We start from the raw sequence: 23762 nt of genomic DNA on the forward strand, positions 1-23762 counted from the left end.
TCTTGGTTGGTTTTAGGTTGATTTAGACCTTGCTGAATAAAAATTGGAAGTATCCATCTTTCTAAGGAGAGGAAGCCTTGTATACCTATGCAGTTTTCTCTCTATTCTTTTAACTTGTCTGCCTTCACCATGACTGCTTCTCCTTGAATTCTGTGTGACATCCGGTAGCCTTAAACTTCCAGTAGACGGGAAAGAGTGCATTGCCTGTTTGTGTTAATGAAACAAGGTCATTACTCTGTCCGAAGAACGTTCTTTTTATTTAATCTGCAAATCTTTAGTAAAAATACTAAATAGAATTTCAATATGTTTGTAGCCGAACATACTTCTCACAGGCATTTGACACATTATTTTCTCTATCAACAGTCCCTAGTGTTGTTAGAATGTGTATTAGCTATGTTCTCAATGACTTAGAAACATTGTAAACTTTTTACAAGAAATTGAAATCATGTTTTTCTTGCTTCTGTATTTAACAAAAGTAATTGTTTCACTATTTTGAAGTTTTATTAGGCACACAAAGGTTTGTGGTAATGATGTTTTCTTGGCAGATTGTATCTTTTATCAATAAAACTGCCCACAGAAGTGCTCCATCTGAGGCATGTGATGGTATTTTGTCTCATACTGCCTTTTTGTCTGACACTGCCTCCTCTTTTGCAAGTATTTGCATTCTGTAACTTTTTTTTTTTTTAATTTTTTTAAACTTTGGGTTTATTTATTTATTTATTTTTATGGCTGTGTTGGGTCTTCGTTTCTGTGTGAGGGCTTTCTCTAGTTGCGGCAAGTGGGGGCCATTCTTCATCGCGGTGCGCGGGCCTCTCACTATCGCGGCCTCTCTTGTTGCGGAGCACAGGCTCCAGACGCTCAGGCTCAGTAGTTGTGGCTCACGGGCCCAGTTGCTCTGCGGCATACGGGATCTTCCCAGACCAGGGTTCGAACCCGTATCCTCTGCATTGGCAGGCAGATTCTCAACCACTGCGCCACCAGGGAAGCCCCTGTAACGTTTTTATATTGTTTTTTACATTCTGTAACTTTTACATTCTTTTTTTGACCTGTCATTTTGTTTTAGGTCATGCCTTATAGGTAGCATGTGGTTATTTTTTATTTTAAATAGTTTATTTGGGCTTCCCTGGTGGCTCAATGGTTGAGAATCCGCCTGCCAATGTAGGGGTCGTGGGTTCGAGCCCTGGTCCAGGAAGATCCCATATGCCGTGGAGCAACTAAGCCCGCGAGCCACAACTACTGAGCCCGCGTGCCTAGAGCCCATGCTCTGCAACAAGAGAAGCCACTGCAGTGAGAGGCCCACTCACTGCAGCGAAGAATAGCCCCCGCTCGCCGCAACCAGAGAAAAGCCTGTGCGCAGCAACAAAGACCCAATGCAGCCAAAAATAATAAATAGATAGATAGTTTATTTATAATAGCGAGATTTAACCTATTCACATTTATTGTTATTATTGACATGTTTAATGATTCCTGCCATATGTACTCCACTTTTTTGTTTCTTCCTTTACCCTCTTCTTCCTGCTTTTTGTTTTATTGATCACCTCCCCTGCTTTGGGGTTTATTTTTAGTGGTAAGGAAGTTGTACACCTCTGTTTCTGTCTTGTGTTCAACCTTAAATGCTAATTTAGCTAGGCATAAGATTTTAAGTTCAAGATAATCTTTCTTCAGGACTTTAAAGTTGGTGCTTCATTGTTTTTAAATACCTAATGTTGGTGACAGTATGACCCCAGTTTGGTTCTTTTTTTCTTTGTAGGTAATCTGGTTTTTTTCTACCTAAAAACTTTAAGGATTTTTACTGTGAAATTTCACCATGATACGTCTAAAAATGTGTGTCATTTTCTTTCAACTCCAGGAATTTTTCTAATATTTTCTTAAAACACTCCTTTCTATGCCTTTCCTTCTAAAATTCAGATAGATAGATGTTGGAACTTTGGTATTTATACTCCATATCATCTAACTTTTCCTCCAGACTTCTCACCTCCCTGTCCTCTGTTCTTGTTGCATTCTGGCAGATTTCCTTGGCTCTGCCTTCTACTCGTTAATTTGCTCCTCTGTTATGTCCATTCTAATATACAATCCATCCATTGAGTTTATTGTAATAATCCTTTTTAATTTTCAAGATGTCTAATTGGTGCTCTTTAGAAACAGCCTTTTTAAAAATGACTGTGGTAACCTCTTATTCCTCTGATGTTAAATTTTCTGTTTGCTTTGTTTATCCTGCTTTCTCAAATACTAGTTTTTTATTTGAATCAGGTGCCTCTCTTTTATGGTATTAATTTTCCTTTATGTTAGCAATTCTTGACAGTATGATCTCTTGGAAGATAGGCAAGGTATGCTTGTCACTTGTCTCTTGGGTGGAGGGGATCCTCACTCCTTCTGAATGATACAACCCTACTCCAGTCTGACTTCTCTCTCTTAGTGGAGTGGGAGGACTGATGAGGTTGCTTCAAGTGCAGTTTTCCAGCAGCTAGAATCCACAACTACATAAGAGAGTCCTAGTTGTCTTCTAGTATGAATGTTTGGTGCTGAGGATTTTTACTGTCAAAGTTTTTGGAAGGTGATTAGGCTATTTACAAGTGGAAGATTTCATATTTATCTGTTACTCTGTTTGTGTTCTAGTTGGCTCCTTTCATCCTCCCACATATTATTTTAAAATGAGCATGTTTCTTCTTGACACTAGCAAACTTAAACTAGCTGTTTTATATTCTGAACTTAAAGTTTCCTACACATCCTTCTTTGCACACTATAAAAAAAAACAAAAAACAAGAAAAACAAAAAATTATAGCTACATTCAGACTAAAGGAGAAGGGAAACAAAAGGTAAATGGAGGGGGACAGGTAGCAAAGAAGAATGAAGCAAGAGGAAGGGAGAAAAGAGCAGATACAGAAGTTTGCTATCCCATTGTCTCTTTGTGACTGAGATGCCCTGGGCCCCAAGCAACATAGCCTTCCCTGTAAGTTAGTTGTGGGGGTAGCTGCTTCTGCTTTTGCTTTGTCAATGCTTACCTGTTGGAGATATACGGGTTCTTTCGTAATCACGTATTTGTTAAAGTTGAATGATGTTGACAAACAAAGTTTGGGGTGAAGATGTGCCATGAAGCTCTTGGACCTAGTAGCTGGAACCTAGATAACTGGATTTGTCTACAAAGATGCTTCCCAAACGTTGACTGAAGCTTTTGCAACTGTCCTCAGTGGGTATTAACTACCAACTCATGAAGTATGTGAGATGGCTCCTCTAGGAAGCAGATTCTGAGACAAATATAGGAGTCCCCCAAATGTATTTGATTAGCAAACAATAGATTTGGGATAACAATTGTAATGAAGATGGCAAAGTGTTTCTAGTATCTCTTCTACACTGTTGACAAACAGCCTAATAGAAAAACAGCAATACGTGTGAATAAGTGGTTTGCAGAATGAAAAAGTCCAGTGGCCAATAAAGAAACATGAACAGATTTTCAAATTCACTGATAGTGAGGAAAATGTGAATTACAATAATATGTGAACTAGAATTATGTTACACTGGGGTTTTTCAACCTAGGCACTGTTGACATTTTGGACCAAGGTGGTGGTGTGCGGGTTTTGTCCTGTGCATTGTAGAATGTTAGCAGCATTCCTGGTTTCTACCTACTAGATACCAGTCGCACCTCCTCCTGACCCTAGCTGTGATAATCAGAATGTCTCCAGACATTGTGCAAGGTACCCTAGAGGGAAAATCATCCCTGATTGAGAACCACTGTTTTATACTCATTAGACTGGCAAAAATTAAACACAGCTATCATATCTCTTGCTGACAGGAATGGCAGAAAAGTGGTACTTTCAAGCACTACAGCCTTTTCTTGGGAGAAGTCAGTGTTTTTCAAGTTAAAAATATATAAACCTTTTGGCTAAGCAATCCTGTTACTAAGACGCTATCCCATGACGATATTTATATGAGTGACTTGCATTGTGAACAGCCATTCTGCCCTCCCGTTTTTTCTTCAGTGTGTCATTTAATCACTGTGATCCGAATCTATTACTGAGTATTGATAAGTTTTTCATAATTGTTTCCTCATATTTCAGAACTCTCTTGATAGAGCCCAAGCAGCCAAGAACAAAGGCAACAAATATTTTAAAGCAGGAAAATATGAACAAGCTATTCAGTGCTATACCGAGGCTATCAGTTTGTGCCCTACAGAGAAGAATGTTGACCTTTCCACGTTTTATCAAAACAGAGCTGCTGCCTTTGAGCAGTTGGTATGTATCCTAGGTTGGTTTTTCTGTTTGTTTTGTTTCTCTTTATTTGCATAATGTTTCAGTTAATGCCACTCAAATAAATCTAATAAACATTTTGAAGTTGTTTTGAAATTACAGGATTTTTGTTTGGTTTTTATATCCTTTAATTACATAGCTTTCTAAGAACAAATTTTAGTTTTGCTCATCACATACACAATCCAAAGTTGTATATATCAGATTTTATGAAATTAGATAATATAGCAAGTTAAAGTTTCTGGTGACCCCATCCTCCTCAACAGTTTGAGTTTATTTCTTCAACTTTTGTCCCCATATATGTAATAGTAGCATATGTGGGGGGGCGGGGAGACCAAAAGATGAATTCCTATTACATCGTTTGCAACATATTTTTTCAGTTGCCACTGTATCTTGTACAGCTTCTCATAGCACACACAGATCTATTTCATTCTTTTTAAAGGCTATAAGTAGCTGTTACATGTTTGTATAGTGGAAAACATCTCCCTGTTGATGAACATTTGAATCGCTTCCTATTTTCCCTATTGCATTCAGTGTTGCAGTAAATATTTTTGTAAGTATTTTTTTGCATACTTTCAGGAGAATAAAATTCTAGAAATGGAAACATAAAGAGATAGTATCAATACCTATTCTAATAATAATATATGAACATGTTTGTTTTCCAGTATCTCACTGACTGTGTATTATCAGTCTTAATAATATTTGCCACTCTGGTAGGAGAAAATTTCTCATTGTTTTAATTTGCAATTTTTGAGATGTTGGTGAAGTGGACAATCTTTTTCTATGTTTACTGGGCATTTATATTCTCTGCATTTTTTGTTCAACCAAATTTTATTGACTGTTTCATATATGAAAGGTTACTATAGTAGGAGCTGGGTCTATAAAAGCAAACAATTATGCATAGAACTCAAGGATCGCAAAACAACTATTAAATGACATTTTGATAAATGCTTTGATTCTATAATAGACGAATGAGTGGGGTTGGTGTACCACTCCATGAGTGTTACAAATGGAGGAACAGTGTATGTAATTGCTCTGAGGCAGGCAAGAGTTTGCCATGATGAAAGAAGTATGTATAAAGGATCCTGGGGTATAGAGAGATGAAACTGGAAAGGCAGCAGAGGCCAGATCAGGCAAAGCCTTGCAATGGTAAGAAGGTTGGATTTGATTCTGAGTGTAATGGGAAATACTTAAGGGTTTTAAATAGGGCAGGAACATCATCTAAAATTGTTCTCACTGTTGTGTCAAGAATATACTGGAGGGAGGCAAGAGTGGAGGCGGGGAGACTAAGGAAGGATGTTGTTGTAGTTGCCCAGGGGAGACCTGAAGGAAAGCTGAAGACCAACAGAATTTGCTGTGGTATTGGATGTGAAGCGTGAAGAGAAGCAGGAGTTTTAATAATAGTGGAGTGAAGAAGGAGTGAGTCAGCTGACAGTCGAATTGAGAGATGTCTCTATTTTAGGAGCGTGGTTTGGGTTAAAGAGATAAAGTTTGGAGTCATCTAATTTTAGATGTTACATACTACCAGGACAATAGATGTGATCACCTAAGAGAGAGAAGGGATGAGTCCTTGAGCATTCCAGCATGTAGAAATCAGATAGAGGGGAAGAAGTCAGCTACAGAAATTGGGAAGGAGCAGCCGGTGAGGTAGATGGAAATCAAGTAGAGTGGCAACTCCTTGGAGGTTTGGCAATAAACAGGAGCTAAGAAATGGGATAATAACTGCAGGGAATTATGGAATCAAAGGAGTGTTTTTAAAAGATGGAAAATACTGAAGCAAGTGTTTTTATGCTAATAGGAATGATTCAGTAGAGAAGCACTTGATGCAGAGGCAGGAGAGCTAACAGTGAAGTCCTTGAGGTGGGGAGAATGTGGATCCATACCCCAAGTGGAAGGTTGGCCTTTGGTGAAGGGGGTGCTTCCTCAGGTTTAACAGGAGGGGAGGAGGAGATGATGTGATCACATAGGTGCAGGTAGGTTGTAGACTCGGTGGTAGAAAGATGGCTTAAGTATGTCTTTTACCTATTTTTAAAAATCAGGTTGCTAATCTTTATTACAGTTATTTATATGAGCTGTTATAATGTATTGTGGATATTAACTCTTTGTATGAATTGGGGATATTTTTTCTGTGTGGGATTCTTAACACTTGGCCTCCTGAGTTTAGAAAACTGATTTCTGTCAAACAGTGCTTCCTTTAGTGTGACTTTTTTTAATACTTTCATTACAGCAAAAATGGAAGGAGGTGGCACAAGATTGTACAAAGGCTGTTGAACTTAATCCCAAATATGTGAAAGCTCTCTTTAGACGTGCAAAAGCCCACGAGAAGCTAGACAATAAGAAGGAATGTTTAGAAGGTGAGGGTATTTTTGTGTTTATGTATGAAAATTACTAAAGGCTTCGTAGTCATTGGTAAATTTATATGAAACTCTGCCTATGAGTAGAGAAATCAATTGTGTTTAAAAGTTTTACTCTTCCCCAATTGAGACTTTGTTTTCTAGTTTAAATTGAGATTGCAGATACTTGAGTACTGTCTCGGTTCCCGACTATGGAATTAAATGATTTAGAGTTTATATACCACACATTTTAAACTTGGCAATTAATGAGCATCAGTGTAATTTTTCATGAATAAGAAATCAGAAGAGAGGTTTTAGTGAGCGATAGTGTTTCTAAGATTCTACGTATTTTTCAGTTAATATCCTATATAAATATGAAATAATTTTGAGAGGAATCGTTAAAGAAAACATTTGTTTTTTGCCCTTGCAATTTTCAAACATTATCTTATACTCAATTAGAAATTATGTAATTGATACAAAGCATCAAGTGAATTTGCCTATTCTCAGTAAATATTATAAATATTCTTTGGCCTGTAATTGGCCATATCTGCTGCCAAAACTTCAATTAGGGTATCCGCCACTGGCCTATAAAGTACATTCTTCTGGGTGATGTAGAGCTAAACCAAAATGCAATTTCTGCAGTCAAAAAGTACTTTCCAGTACATACTTAAATCTGCTTTAAAAGCATCAATAATCGTAAATTTAGCCATATTTTTTTAAAAATAACATTATTATTTAAAAGGGAAAAGCTGTTTTATTTATTTATTTATTTAAAATCTGGATTACCAATTGAGAGTGGTTTAGAGAACATTTTAGAAAAACTTGAGGTTTTGTGGTATCATGTACTTTGGTGGTGGGTGGAAGGAGTGTTGCTTTGGAAAAGAGACTTCTGAGTTTTGAACCAGACTTTGAAGTTATTAAGCGATAATTGTAGAGAGGAGTTTAAATGGATTTTAGATGGAGAAATGGGATGGGGAAAAGACATTGACGTTGGCACTAGCCAGATTATCAGGGGAACATACAGCAGATTGACTTGTTTGGAGGAGCAAGGATTTGGAATTGTGAGAAGTTGAATTCAAAAAGAGAGAGACAGCCATTGTTCACTACTTCGAATGAAAAGTTGAGAGGTTAAGGAAACACTGATCTTTTAAATTTCAAACCACTGTGTGTTGAGCTGTAGCATAGCCAGGTTAAAATAGTATTTTGAAGCAGATTTAATTGAGAGCTGTGTGGCAAGATGGCTTTGGAGACGAGGAGTAACCCTGAGGCCTATAAAAAGACCAGACATGAGAGAGCCACATTATGTTGATTTGGCGTATACTTAACCGGCCAGAAAAGAATATTCCTGGATTACTTGTTTTATTTGCTATGTACAATGTTAGAGTGATGGGAAACATCACAAATGGTGTAGTATAGTCCCTTTCATTTCACAGGTGAGGAAAGTGAATTCTGGAGAAGTAGAGTGACTTTCTGAGCTTTGAGTTTGGTCATGAAGTATGTAAAACTAAAGTGTTAATCAGTTTATTGGAAATGATAGGCACATAAAGCTATGCATTTAGTTTGGCTTTCTGTGGTAACATTGAGCCCATTTGATGCTGCTAATCATCTTTGCGATAATTTCATACTTACTCTTGTTTTTTGCATCATTTCTAGATGTCACTGCTGTGTGTATATTAGAAGGGTTCCAAAATCAGCAAAGCATGCTGTTAGCTGATAAAGTTCTTAAACTTCTTGGAAAAGAGAAAGCCAAAGAAAAATACAAGGTAAATTAATCTGAATTGGTTAATAGAGGAAGTATACATTGTGAAGGGTCATTTCTAATTTATACTGCTTAAACTTGGGCATGATGGTTACTATTGAAATTAGATCTGGATTATATTTATTTTTCCTGTAATCTTGGGCTTTTGTGGCTTACCTTTTTAAAATAAGAATGTAAACTATGTCCAATATTGCACCTGGAGGATATTGAAAGAATTCATGTATATTAGAAGTTGTCAAACAATGGCCTACAGGCCAAATCCAGCCTGCCACCTGTTTTTATAAATAATGTGCCAATAATGTTTTATTGGAACTCAGCCACTCACACATTGTTTTAGATGCTTTTAAGCTACAACAGCAGAGTTGAGTGGTTGTGACAGAGACTGTATGGCACATAAAGCCTAAAATATTTACTATCTGGCCTTTTACAGAAAAAAATTGCCAACTCCCATTCTTTAAAGTTTTTGAAGATATGCTGTATAAATTGGCATTGGTTTTACACAGTTAGTAGATGGTTTAATTCAAGAAACATTTATTGAACAGAGGTCCATAATGGGCATTTTAGAAGGGTAGGTACAAAGACCTGGTCCTTGCCCTTACAAAGTCCTTAATGAGAGAGACCATAATAAGTATAAAAGGCATGATATTGGTAAAGTGTCATGGAGGGATATAAGTAGAGGGCTGTGGGAGTACCACAGGTATCACTAAACATCGGTAGAGGTGTTCTGCTAAATTTCATAATATCGAGGTAGTTGTTTCTTTCTTCTTTAATAATAACTTGCTTTTCTGTTAAGTTGATTTTAATAATCTCTTTGTATTTTTAACTTTACATCTCTGAATATTAGCTGAGTTAAACAGAGTTAAAACAGGTTTCTTCACTGCAGGACTTTCATGTGCTACTATGTGTTGTGAATCTCCAAATACAGCTATACTGGTTCTCAGTCTCTTTAAACTCTGGAACTTATTTCCTTCCCTTCAGCATCTGGTAGAACATGCTGTTTTGAGGAACTAGAACTGGTGCTCCTCAAAATGTTTTGCAAAATACCATGTTAGAGTCTCACAAATTGAACTTTGAAGGAACCTCGTTTTCTTGAGTATAATGCTATTGTTGAGTAATTATACTGGTTGGACTGCAGAGTAGTAAGAAAATACGATAATCTACATTTATATAGGTTCCAAATTAGTTTCCACATATATTTTCTAACCTGTTCGTATTCCACTTTGTAAATTCCACTTTGCAAAATACTTTTCATTTTATTATTTTTATTTTTACAATAACCCTATAAGATAAATAAGGATAGTATTTTTATTGCTATTTTAGAGATGAGAAAACTGAGAATGACCTATGTAAGATCACATAGCTAATAAGTAGCAGAGCTAGAATTTATATCTTGTTCCTTTGATACTTAAGGCCATTACGTATAAAATATTGTTCTCATTTTAAATTTGTAACTCTGTGAAAGACAGGGAAGTGGTAGCTTCATTTCTAAGCTGAAATAGGAAACTACAAGACATTAATGATTTATTCAGCTTCAGTAAGGACTATTTAAATTTCTATTTAAGCTTTTTCCCTGAAGTGGTAGATGATCGCCACTTATATATTCCAACACAGGGTCTTCGGTGAAATACTTAAGTTAGGTGTATTTATCACTTGGTGGGTGACCATTTGATTTAAAATGGTAATTAAGACACACTGAATCTCTCCCCAGAGAGAGCACCAAAAAAAGAGTGTTTTTCCTTAGATTTTTCTATTCAGTTTTCTTATTTACCCCACTCTCATCTATCCTAGATTAGATCATATACTTAGAAAGCCAGACTCATTTTTTTTCCCCTCCTTCAAATACAAAGACATTAAATCTACCAAAATAATAGAAATGATATTTGTTAGACATACAATTTAGAATACCGTATTTTCACTCTAAAATCTTTGGGTTGAATTTTGCAAAGGATCCAAAATATGTTATGAGAGCCCTTTGGTGACATTAGTCCCTTTTCCTTCTTCCTTTAAAACTTTATCATCTTAAGTATAATAAGGAGAAACAAAATACTTCTATGATTATGAATCAGGTTGCCATGGGAAAAAGTAATAATTAAAAGAGGAAATGAGATTTCATTCTGACTTTCAGTGGCACTTACTACAATGGAGATCTTCAGATGCAGAATAAGTAGGGGGCAAATGAAAGCCCATGGTAGATGGACTTAACATTTTAGCACCTGTGTAAGACATGGTCCTGAGTAGTAAATTGAGATGTTAATCTTCTAGGACAGGAAGATAATTTTAACTCAGAAGGAGATAATTTTAACTCAGCAGTTATTTACCACCTTTGTTCCAGATTTCACCTTCTTTTAGTGAGTGGTTCTAAGAGTTCTTGACTTTTTACATCTTTGGAGAAGGGAAAGGCTCTCATTTAAAACCTACTTTGAACAGCTGGGACTGGCAGCATTACCATTTCCACTGTCTATTGCGCTACGGTTTGGAGCCTGATATTCTTCAGTTATCTGAAAATGAGATGCCAGTTTTTATGACAGTGGTTCTCAGTGTTCTACAAAGGCATCTGCTTCTTTGGTTAGTGTTTTCTATTTTGATGTTTATAAATATGATTAAATTTCAGAATCGTGAACCTCTGATGCCATCTCCACAGTTTATCAAATCTTACTTCAGCTCTTTCACGGATGATATAATTTCTCAGCCAATGCTTAAAGGGGAGAAGTCTGATGAAGATAAAGACAAGGAAGGGGAGGCTTTAGAAGTAAAAGAAAAGTAAGTGTCTTGAGTATAGTATCTGCTTAATGTTCTGTTTTGTTTTGTTTTTTTTGGCAGGGGCATGGTTGTGGGGTTTTTTGCTGCCATAGAGCCAAAGTGGAACTCTGAGTCATCTCCAAAAAATCTGTTTATAAATAGATATAAATATAATAAAATTATAATATATAATAATAACAATATAATAAAAATACTTCTCTTCTCACACATGTCTATTACGCCCTAAGAGTTACCTCTCTGGTGACTCAAGGTTTTACGGCCAGGAGTCTGCCCTGCATTTAAGGTCCTACATGATATTCTCAAGAGATCTCCTAGTGGAGATCAAGTGGTTGATTATATTTGAACAAGGGCACTAACTTAAAAAATGATTGTATAGCTCAATATCCAGATGTTTTATTGCAAGGAAGTTTATAATATATAATTTAATTTTTAGGAGTGCCCAAAAGAGTGACTTTCTTCAAGGTTTTTTCTGCATGCCTAGGAAAATGCCATTTTTTGGGTTTGTGTTTGCTCCTGTAGACGGCTGAAACCAAAGTACAAGATACTGTGTTTACAACTGGAGGTCAAGTGATATAATGTAGTATATAAGCTATCTAGCCTGCTTATCCATTTATATTTATCAATACTTTTATTTTGCTGTGAGGCTAGCTCTCCTCTCTAAGAGAAGGTACAACATTATTACCAACATGACATTTTCTAATGAGTTTGGAAGAAAAGGGAATACTGTTCCCAAAGCAAAGCATAATTTTCATCTATAGCATATTGGAAGGTTTAAAGGAAAAGATTGCTTTTAATTTGTGTCTCCCAATTTTTCTACCATTATTGGCCACCTTTTAAGGGAGGATACTATGCATAATTGTGCCAAGATGTTCAAGTTTGAGTTAGTTGGTGAGCAATCTCTTTGAGAAAATTGTAGATGGGAAGTAAATGTTTAAGGTGATGCCAATAATTGCCTCTTCTGATTAGGAAATAGTCCTTATCCCAGAAAAACTACAATGAAGTTAATACCATTATTCTGAAAACTATATTGAGAGGTGGCAGGACATAGCTATGTCTCACCAGAACACTAATTGGAATTGGTCCTAAGTTTTTGAATTCTATTTTACTCTGAGCCTTAGCTTCATCATTTTTTGAATGGGGAAGTAATAGTGGGGAAGCCTTTGAGGCTTATTATGAGGTTTAGAGGTCATGTTTGTAAGTATCTAGCACTTAGGTTCTCAATAAATAGGAACCGTTATTACTTCCAATCTGATTTAATAATTATTTTGTCTTACCCTGGTGACCTGAGGAATAAAACTAGAGTGCAGGGAATATTAGAATGTAATTATAGGAAAGGTTAGCACAGAGTTTGTAAGACTTTGACTGACATAACTTTTAAGTCACTTGCCAGTTTTCTCTATTCAGAATATGTAGCAAATGAAACAAGAAAATGTAATTTACAGTGCCCCTTAAAGGACATATAGTGTAAATTCCTTTTCAGTTCAAAAAATTCCTTCTACAAGCCTTTTCAATAAAAGCCACCACCTTAGAAGAATGATGATATTGTGGTCACTGCTTTTTAAAAAGTAGGGAAAGGGTGTTTTCTTTAAGTCCTATTTGATGGAAGAGTCTGCTTCTTTGATATTTCCACCTATTCATTCTAGGTCTGTTCTTTTAGGTGAAACAGCACAACTTCTGGATGAGAGCCTTTTATCAATAGATATTTCCCTGCCTCCAGTTCTTGCTCCCTTACAGTCCATTTTCCACAACACAGCCAGAGTGATCTTTACAAAGTACAACTCAGGTCACACCTCTTCCCTTGGGTTCTGTGACCCTAAACTCACTTGATAATTTCTATTTCTCTGTTCTTTCTGTTAGTCATAAAATAACTGTTGAGTGCCATCAATGTGCCACAGATAAAAAGGTGAATAAGACAGGATCCTTTCCTGTGTTGCAGATCAGTCTGTCATTAGCTCATCTTTTCGTGTGTCTAAATGTTGAAGCCTGGGCAATAACCCTAGGTTTCTGCCATTTTCTCTGTTGTTTCCTTTTTTAAAACTCTCTCCAAGGCAGCAAGGAAATCCCAGTCTGCCTCAAAAATCCTAATCTGTTACACACACTGCCCCGCATACCACCACCCACACTCCAGTCTCACATTGACTGGCTAACTTGTTAAGGGGAAGAGGACAATTGTTTAACTCAGGTATACTAAATGTGGCAAGTTTTAGCATTTGATGTTTTTTTAGTAATTTTTTATGCTCATTTTATTAGTAATAGTAATTTCTTATGCTCATTTTGTTTTCAGCTCTGGATACTTAAAGGCCAAACAGTATATGGAAGAAGAAAACTATGATAAAATCATAAGTGAATGCTCAAAAGAAATAGATGCCCAAGGCAAATACATGGCAGAAGCATTATTACTACGAGCTACTTTCTACTTGCTTATTGGCAATGCCAACGCAGCCAAACCAGATTTAGATAAGGTCATCAGCTTGAAAGAAGCTAATGTGAAGGTGCATTTAAAACTCTGTGTGTGTGCATGTGAAAAAATTAATAATAAATAAAAATAAGACTTTTAGGTATGTTTTGCCGAAGTTTTGGCATTTCAATTGCCATTCTCCAAAAGATTATTTTTTGCTTTGGAAGGGACTATGCCAAATGATGATTGAGTTGGTGCAGTGAAACTGAATCATAAATATCAGTGATAGATATCTTTAACTAGGAAAGGATTTTTTTTTTTTTCCCCTATAATATCTGGTAGCTTCAGCTTCCCCGTATAGCTTCTGCCTACTGCATTGGACTATATTTGGGTAGGGGTAAAGGTGATGTAGCAGTGCTATAGGTAGTATTGTAAATAACGTGCAATATGTAGTACAAGGCTATAAAATGCATTTAATAAAAAATAAACACATTTAATATATTCTTTTTTTTTTTTTTAACATCTTTACTGGAGTATAATTGCTTTACACTGGTGTGCTAGCTTCTGCTGTATAACAAAGTGAATCAGCTATACATATACATATATCCCCATATGTCCTCCCACTTGCGTCTCCCTCCAACCCTCCCTATCCCATCCGTCTAGGTGGTCACAAAGCACCGAGCTGATCTCCCTGTGCTATGTGGCTGCTTCCCACTAGCTATCTATTTTACATTTGGTAGTGTATACATGTCCATGCCACTCTCTCACTTCGTCCCAGCTTACCATTCCACCTCCCCACATCCTCAACTCCATTCTCTACGTCTGGTCTTTATTCCTGTCCTGCCCTTAGGTTCTTTAGAACCTTTTTTTTTTTTGAGATTCCATATATATGTGTTAGCATATGGTATTTGTTTTTCTCCTTATGACTTACTTTACTCTGTATGACAGACTCTAGGTCCATCCACCTCACTACAAATAACTCAATTTTGTTTCTTTTTATGGCTGAGTAATATATCAGTGTATATATGTACCACATCTTCTTTATCCATTCATCTGTCAGTGAACACTTAGGTTGCTTCCATGTCCTGGCTATTGTAAATAGAGTTGCAATGAACATTGTGGTACATGACTCTTTTTGAATTATGGGTTTCTCAGGGTATATGCCCAGTAGTGGGATGGCTGGGTCATATGGTACTTCTATTATTTTTAGTTTTTTAAGGAACCTCCATACTGTTCTCCATAGTGGCTGTATCAATTTACATTCCCACCAACAGTGCAAGAGAGTTCCCTTTTCTCCACACCCTCTCCAGCATTTACTGTTTGTAGATTTTTCAATGATGGCCATTCTGACTAGTGTGAGGTGATACCTCACTGTAGTTTTGATTTGCATTTCTCTAATGATTAGTGATGTTGACCATCCTTTCATGTGTTTGTTAGCAATCTGTATATCTTCTTTGGAGGAATGTCTATTTAGCTCTTCTGCCCATTTTTGGATCGGGTTGTTTGTTTTATTGATATTGAGCTGCAGGAGCTGCTTTTATATTTTGGAGATTAATCCTTTGTCAGTTGCTTCATTTGTAAATACTTTCTCCCATTCTGAGGGTTGTCTTTTCCTCTTGTTTATGTTTTCCTTTGCTGTGCAAAAGCTTTTAAGTTTATTAGGTCCCATTTGTTTATTTTTGTTTTTATTTCCATTTCTCTAGGAGGTGGGTCAAAAAGGATCTTGCTGTGATTTATGTCATAGAGTGTTCTGCCTATGTTTTCCTCTAAGAGTTTTATAGCATCTGGCCTTACACTTAAGTCTTTAATACATTGAGATCATTTTTGTGTATGTTGTTAGGGTGTATTCTAATTTCATTCTTTTCACGTAGCTGTCCAGTTTTCCCAGCACCACTTATTGAAGAGGCTATCGTTTCTCCATGGTATATTCTTGCCTCCTTTATCAAACGTAAGGTGACCAAATGTATGTCGGTATATCTCTGGGCTTTCTATCCTATTCCATTGATCTATATTTCTCTTTTCATGCCAGGACCATACTGTCTTGATTACTGTAGCTTTGTAGTATAGTCTGAAGTCAGGGAGCCTGTTTCTTCCAGCTCCGTTTTTCTTTCTCAAGATTGCTTTGGTTATTCGGGATCTTTTGTGTTTCCATACAAATTGTGAAATTTTTTCTTCTAGTTATATGAAAAATGCCATTGGTAGTTTGATATCGATTGCATTGAATCTGTAGATTGAGTTGGGTAGTATAGTCATTTTCACAATGCTGATTCTTCCAATCCAAGAACATGGTATATCTCTCCATGTGTTTGTATCATCTTTAATTTCTTTCAGCAGTGTCTTATAGATTCCTGCATACAGGTCTTTTGTCTCCCTAGGTAGGTTTATTCCTAGGAACTATATTCTTTTTGTTGCAATGGTAAATGGGAGTGTTTCCTTAATTTCTCTTTCAGATTTTTCATCATTAGTGTATAGGAATGCAAGAGATTTCTGTGTGTTAATTTTGTATCCTGTTTACCAAATTTGTTGATTAGCTCTAGTATTTTTCTGGTAGCATCATTAGGATTCTCTATGTATAGTATTATGTCATCTGCAAACAGTGACAGTTTTACTTCTTTTCCAATTTGGATTCCTTTTCTTTCTTTTTCTTCTCTGATTGCTGTGGCTAAAACTTCCAAAACTCTGTTGAATAACAGTGGTGAGAGTGGGCATCCTTGGCTTGTTCCTGATCTTAGTGGAAATGGTTTCAGTTTTTCAGCATTGAGAATGATGTTGGCTGTGGGTTTGTCATATATGGCCTTTATTATGTTGAGGTAAGTTCCTTCTATGCCTACTTTCTGGAGAGTTTTTATCATAAATGGGTGTTGAATTTTGTTGAGAGGTTTTTCTGCATCTATTATCATACGGTTTTCATCCTTCAGTTTGTTAATATGGTGTATCACAATGATTGCTTTGTGTATATTGAAGAATGCTTGCATCCCTGGGATAAACCCCACTTGATCACGGTGTATGACCCTTTTAATGTGCTGTTGGATTCTGTTTGCTAGTATTTTGTTGAGGATTTTTGCATCTATGTTCACCAGTGATATTGGCCTGTAGTTTTCTTTTTCTGTGACATCTTTTTCTGGTTTTGGTGTCAGGGTGATGGTGGCCTAGTAGAATGAGTTTGGGAGCGCTCCTCCCTCTGCTATATTTTGGAAGAGTTTGAGAAGGATAAGTGTTAACTCTTCTCTAAATGTTTGATAGAATTCGCCTCTGAAGCTATCTGGTCCTGGGCTTTTGTTTGTTGGAAGATTTTTAATCACAGTTTCAGTTTCAGTGCTTGTGACTGGTCTGTTTATATTTTCTATTTCTTCCTGGTTCAGTCTCGGAAGGTTGTGCTTTTCTAAGAATTTGTCCATTTCTTCCAGGTTGTCCATTTTATTTGCATATAGTTGCTTGTAGTAATCTCTCATGATCCTTCGTATTTCTACAGTGTCAGTTGTTACTTCTTTTTCATTTCTAATTCTGTTGATTTGAGTCTTCTCCCTTTTTTTCTTGATGAGTCTGGCTAATGGTTTACCTTTTTTTTTAAATTTTCTCAAAGAACCAGCTTTTACTTTTATTGATCTGTGCTATTGTTTCCTTCATTTCTTTTTCATTTATTTCTGATCTGATCTTTATGATTTCTTTCCTTCTGCTAACTTTGGGGTTTTTTTCTTCTTCTTTCTCTAATTGCTTTAGGTGTAAGGTTAGGTTGTTTATTTGAGAGTTTTCTTGTTTCTTGAGGTAAGATTGTACTGCTATAAACTTCCCTCTTAGAACTGCTTTTGCTGCATCCCATAGGTTTTGAGTCGTCGTGTTTTCATTGTCATTTTTTTCTAGGTATTTTTTTATTTCCTTTTATTTTATTTCCTCTTTTATTTCCTCTTCCTTTTATTTCCTCTTTTATTCCTCTTAATAAAAAAATATAACTTTTTTATTTCTTCAGTGATCTCTTGGTTATTTAGTAGTGGATTGTTTAGATTCCATGTGTCTGTATTTTTTACAGATTTTTTCCTGTAACTGACATCTAGTCTCATAGCGTTGTGGTCGGAAAAGATATTTGATATGATTTCAGTTTTCTTATATTTACTAAGGCTTGATTTGTGATCCAAGATATGATCTATCCTGGAGAATATTCCATGAGCACTTCAGAAAGTGTACTCTCTTGTTTTTGGATGGAATGTCCTATAAATATCAATTAAGCCCATCTTGTTTAATGTGTCATTTAAAGCTTGTGTTTCCTTACTTTCATTTTGGATGATGTGTCCATTGGTGAAAGTGGGGTGTTAAAGTCCCCTACTATTATTGTGTTACTGTCAATTTCCCCTTTTATGGCTGTTAGCATTTGCCTTATGTATTGAGGTGCTCCTATGTTGAGTGCATAAATATTTACAATTGTTATATCTTTTTCTTGGATTGATCCCTTGATCATTATGTAGTGTCCTTCTTTGTCTCTTGTAATAGTCTTTATTTTAAAGTTTATTTTGTCTGATATGAGAATTGCTACTCCAGCTTTCTTTTGATTTCCATATGCATGGAACATCTTTTTCCAACCCCTCACTTTCAGTCTGTATGTGTACCTAGGTCTGAAGGGGGTCTCTTGTAGACAGCATATATACAAGTCTTGTTTTCATATCCATTCAGCCAGTCTATGTCTTTTGGTGGGAGCATTTAATCCATTTACATTTAAGGTAATTATTGATATGTATGTTCGTATTACCATTTTCTTAATTGCTTTGGGTTTGTTATTGTAGGTCTTTTCCTTCTCTTGTGTTTCCTGCCTAGATAAGTTCCTTTAGCATTTGCTGCAGAGCTGGTTTGGTGGTGCTGAATTCTCTAACCTTTAGCTTGTCTGTAAAAATTTTAATTTCTCTGTCAAATCTGAATGAGATCCTTGCTGGGTAATCTTGGTTATATGTTTTTCTCCTTCATCACTTTAAATATGTCCTGCCACTCCCTTCTGGCTTGCAGAGTTTCTGCTGAAAAATCAGCTGTTAACTTTACAGGGATTCCCTTGTATGTTATTTGTTGCTTTTCCCTTGCTGCTTTTAATATTTTTTCTTTGTATTTAATTTTTGATAGTTTGATTAATATGTGTCTTGGCGTGTTTCTCCTTGGATTTATCCTGTATGGGACTCTCTGCACTTCCTGGACTTGATTATTTCCTTTCCCATATTAGGGAAGTTTTCAACTATAATCTCTTCAAATATTTTCTCAGTCCCTTTCTTTTTCTCTTCTTCTTCTGGGACCCCTATTACTTCAAATGTTGGTGCATTTTATGTTGTCCCAGAGGTCTCTGAGACTGTCCTCAATTCTTTTCGTTCTTTTGCCTTTATTCTGCTCTGTGGTAGTTATTTCCACTATTTTATCTTCCAGGTCACTTATCCTTTCTTCTGCCTTCTGCTATTGATTCTTTTTAGAGAATTTTTAGTTTCATTTATTGTGTTGTTCATCATTGTTTGTTTGCTCTTTAGTTCTTCTAGGTCCTTGTTAAACGTTTCTTGTATTTTCTCCATTCTATTTCCAAGATTTTGGATCATCTTTACTATCATTACTCTGAATTCTTTTTCAGGTAGACTGCCTATTTCCTCTTCATTTGTTTGGTCTGGTGGGTTTTTACCTTGCTCCTTCATCTGCTACATATTTCTCTGTCTTCTCATTTTGCTTAACTTACTGTGTTTGGGGTCTCCGTTTTGCAGGCTGCAAGTTCATAGTTCCCGCTGTTTTTGGTGTCTGCCCCCAGTGGGTAAGGCTGGCTCAGTGGGGTGTGTAGGCTTCCTGGTGGAGGAGACTAGTGCCTGTTTTCTGGTGGATGAGGCTGGATCTTGTCTTTCTGGTGGGCAGGAATCGTGTCTGGTGGTGTGTTTTGGGGTGTCTGTGACCTTAGTATGATTTTAGGCAGCCTCTCTGCTAATAGGTGGGGTTGTGTTCCTGTCTTGCTAGTTGTTTGGCATGGGGTGTTGAGCACTGTAGCTTGCTGGTCGTTTAGTGGAGCTGGGTCTTAGCATTGAGATGGAAATCTCTGGAAGAGCTCTTGCCAATTGATATCACATGGGGCCAGGAGGTCTTTGGTGGAGCACTGTCCTAAAGTCAGCTCTCCCACCTCAGAGGCTCAGGCCTGACACCCATCTGGAGCTCCAAGACCCTGTCAGCCACACAGCTTTGGTGTTGGAGCTCGTCAGCTCGTCCAGATGCATCTTTCCATTCCACCAAGGAAAAGTGTTTACATTTAATATATTCTGAAAGATTTTATTTACATGAGGAAAAAACAAGATCTAAAAATATAATATAGAAATATACTGAAATATACCAAAAGTTTTTGCAGTTGTGTTGTTGGAACAGCTTTTCATTTTCTGAGTGTTCTTGTGTGTATGTAGTTATTTTTATAATTTAAGATTTGGTGGGGGGTCTGTCGAATTATATGAGCCTTCTACTCAGTGTAACAGGAACAGCAGTTAGCTGCCAAAGTACTGTACTCCTTCTTAGATGGTTAACGTCTCTTTTTCCTCATTGAATTAAGTGAACTCTGGCTTTATTCACCTCCAAATGATTCATTCATGTATTTTATGGAAAATGAGAGTTGTTTTCAAGGCCTAAGTATTTGTTAGCAAATTATCTTAACTTCTTGTAAACAAAAGTAATTTAAATTAAGTATTTGTTAAAAGTCCTTTCAAAATAGATTTTCAAGTTGAAAATACCCTAGTAATAATTATCTTTAATTTTATTTCCTGCTGATTTTCCTGATGATTACAAATATGTTCTGTGTTTTTGTTATTGTTGTGGGGGCATTCTTATTTGTTTCATTGAGGAAGACATTTGTATGTATTGTTGCCTTGAAAAAAATTTTAGAGAAGAATCCTATTTCTTATTTCATGATCATGATTTTTTGTTTTAATGGCAAGTAATGATGCCTGTCATATGCCATGTACAAAAATGAGCTCAAAACGGATCAGAGACCTGAATGTTAAGAGCCAAAACTATAAAACTCTTAGAAGAAAACATAGGAGGAAATCTTCTAGATTAAGCTGTGGTTCCTTAGGCATGACACCAAAAGCACAAGTGACCAAAAAAGGGAAAACACATTCTATAGGATGGGAGAAAATATTCACAAGTCATATGTCTGATAAGGGGCTTGTATCCAGAATATATTAAAGAAGTTTTCTTACAACTCAACAATAAAAAGATAGCCTAATTTAAAAACAGGAAAGGATCTGAATAAACATTTTCCCAAAGAATATGTACAAATGGCCAATAAGAACAAGAAAAGCTGCTTAGCATCATTAGCCCTTGGGGAAATGCAAATCAAAATCACAGCGAGGAATCACTTTATACCCACCAGGATGGCTATAATCGGAAATTTGGACAATTAAAAGTATTGGTATAGATATGGAGAAGTTGGAACTCTCTTACATTGCTGGTAGGAATGTAAAATGGTAAAATCCCTTTGGAAATTAGTTGGGGTTGGGAAGTTCCTCAAAATGTTAAACATAGAGTTACCATGTGACCCAGTAGTTTCTCTCCTAGGTATATATACCCACGAGAATTGAATTCATATATCAACACAAAAACTTGTACATGAATGTTCATAGCAGCATTATTCATAAGAGCCAAAAAGTGGAAGCAACTCAAATGTCCATCAGCTGGGGAATAGATAAATAAAATGTGATATATCTATACAATGGAATATTATTCAACCATTAAAAAAGAATGAGCTGGGATGAAGTGAGAGAGTAGCACTGACATATATACACCACCAAATGTAAAATGGATGGCTAGTGGGAAGCTGCACAGGGAGATCAGCTCGGTGCTGTGTGATGACCTAGAGGGGTGGGGTGGGGAGGATGGGAGGGAGGCTCAAGAGGGAGGGGACATGGGGATATATGTATACATATAGCTGATTCACTTTGTCATACAGCAGAAACTAACCATTGTAAAGCAATTATACTCCAATAAAGATATTTAAAAAAAATAAGAATGAAGTGCTGATATATGTTACAACATAGACAAACCTTGAAAACATGCTACGTGAAAGAAGCCAGTCACAAAAAGACTGCATTATGTACGATTCCAGTTGGTATGAAATGTCCGGAATATACAAATCCATAGAAATAGAAAAAAAGACTGATGGTTTCCAGGGACTGAGAATTAGGGAGGAAATAGGGAGTGCCTGCTAATGTGTATGAGATTTCCTTTGGGAGTGGTGAAAACGTTCTAGAATTAGTGGTGACAGTTGCACAACTCAATATACTAAAAACGACTGGCTTATATACTTCTAAAGGGTGAGCTTTGTGGTATGTGAGTTACATCTCAATAAAGCTGTTACTTAGAAAAAACTAAATTAGAATAAAAAGTAGTAATGATGAATCTTTCCTCATTTGGCGTATACAGCTTCGAGCAAACGCTCTCATCAAAAGAGGCAGCATGTATATGCAACAGCAGCAGCCTTTGCTGTCTACTCAGGATTTTAACATGGCTGCCGACATCGATCCTCAGAATGCAGATGTTTATCACCACCGAGGACAGGTAAATTAATTTTCTTAAAGAGTTCTGATCTTTGCATTGAGGAATTTGATACCATTTTGAGAATGTCTTTAAAGTTTTCTTACATCACTTGTGATGGCTGTGAACAAAGTATCAGAGTGGTTTACAGTTTAGGTTGGCATTTATTTAGTCCCATCTTGAACATTTGTCCTGATATTTACTTGTAAAAAAAAAAAAAAAGGAAGAGGAAAGCTATAAATGTTGGCTTTTGCCAGTTCAGGTTTGTTTTTCAGGTGTTTCTGCTTCATAGGTTTTCAATGAGTAAAACATTAAAAACATGTAGTGACAAATTAAAAAAAGAAAATGTAGTGAGCATTTTGAGTTAATACTAGAATCAACAGAATGATTTTTGTGGGCTTTTTGCTGTAAGGAAATATTAGCCTGAACTGTCCAGACAGTATCAAAAAAATCTCTTCTGAATGGAGTTTTATAACATGCATATTTGTTTTTTAGTAAAAATACATAGTGAAGAAAACAGTTCCCAATTTCAGCCTCATCTGGAGAAAACGCGGCTTTATAAATCTGCTTGTGTGATGTGGCTTCTTGGAATACATTAGAGTAGAAAGTATGGGCTAATCTATATAATAACAGAAAAGTCAGGTTCTTTCTAATGGAGAATTTTATGTAATATTTCTGTCTGAAGGGTCTTAAGGGTTGAGATAACCTTAAAATTCTTGGTATTTTGATCCTTACTGGCAGTGTCCTTTAAGATTAATTTGAAATGTAATTATCTAACGTCTGATCTACTTTGACGTTTGAAAGTACAGAGATACTTCATTTTCTAGAAGAAAAATCACTTAAGAGTGATCAAAAATGGTAGGTTTATAGGGCTTTTTAAAAAAATTGGACACTGGTTTTAAGTTTTAGAATCTTTCCTTTAAAATTATAAGATTTTCTAGTTCACTATTTCTAGAAAGTAATTCTATATTGAATAATTTCATGCGTAGCATTATGCTGAGCTGTACTAAGAGGCACGGTACATATTTAACTGGTGTAGTTGTTACTTTGAACTGCGTTTATCTATGTACTTTTTTTCCTTAGCTGAAAATACTGCTTGATCAAGTTGAAGAAGCAGTAGCAGATTTTGATGAATGTATTAGATTAAGACCTGAGTCTGCTCTGGCACAAGCTCAGAAATGTTTTGCATTGGTAGGTTCGACTTTCTTTTGTATTTTCCTGAACATCAGTATTTCCCATTGATAACAAAAATGAGTATCTCATTGTCTACGAAATCATCTACCGACAGGGAGAAAAACATGTCAGTTTAGGAAAATAGAAGTGTGTATTACTTGAGGTTCTGCTCCAGTATTTCCCTGGATGCTTTATTTGGTTCATCTTGATAGATGTTTGTCCCTGATTTTATGCCCCCTATACAGCACTTTTCTCTCTAATTCTCTACCATAAACCAGTATGAAGAACAAAAGCATTTAGAGGAAATACTCTGCAATCATGACACCATATAACTCATCTCTCATTTTGCCTTTGTAGAGCTATTAATATTCAGAAACAAAGTTGAAAATCAGGTAAAATAAGGCCATTTCTAATGAAATGAGATATTTCAGTTAACCCCATACCCTGAGTCCTAAAAGGATTTTCCTCTTAAAGAAAGAAATTGGGTCACAAACACATTTATATTACAGATTAAAAATGTTATCAGATGAAGGAGCTTTATAATACTTTTATTATAAAGTAATAATAAATTTAAAATA

General features: G+C 36.1%; 1 protein-coding gene across 1 annotated transcript in view; it reads left to right on the forward strand.

The window, feature by feature from the left end:
• Positions 1–23762, forward strand: part of TOMM70 (translocase of outer mitochondrial membrane 70) — a 50056-nt gene that overhangs the window by 10881 nt on the left and 15413 nt on the right. The window contains exons 2-8 of the mRNA XM_036850267.1: positions 4056–4229; positions 6469–6595; positions 8228–8337; positions 10945–11093; positions 13378–13585; positions 21901–22035; positions 23095–23202. Coding sequence (XP_036706162.1) covers positions 4056–4229; positions 6469–6595; positions 8228–8337; positions 10945–11093; positions 13378–13585; positions 21901–22035; positions 23095–23202 — 1011 coding nt within the window. The remainder of the gene's footprint in view (positions 1–4055; positions 4230–6468; positions 6596–8227; positions 8338–10944; positions 11094–13377; positions 13586–21900; positions 22036–23094; positions 23203–23762) is intronic.

This window comes from Balaenoptera musculus, chromosome 4 (assembly GCF_009873245.2).
Source record: "Balaenoptera musculus isolate JJ_BM4_2016_0621 chromosome 4, mBalMus1.pri.v3, whole genome shotgun sequence".
In the NCBI taxonomy this organism is placed as follows: domain Eukaryota; kingdom Metazoa; phylum Chordata; class Mammalia; order Artiodactyla; family Balaenopteridae; genus Balaenoptera; species Balaenoptera musculus.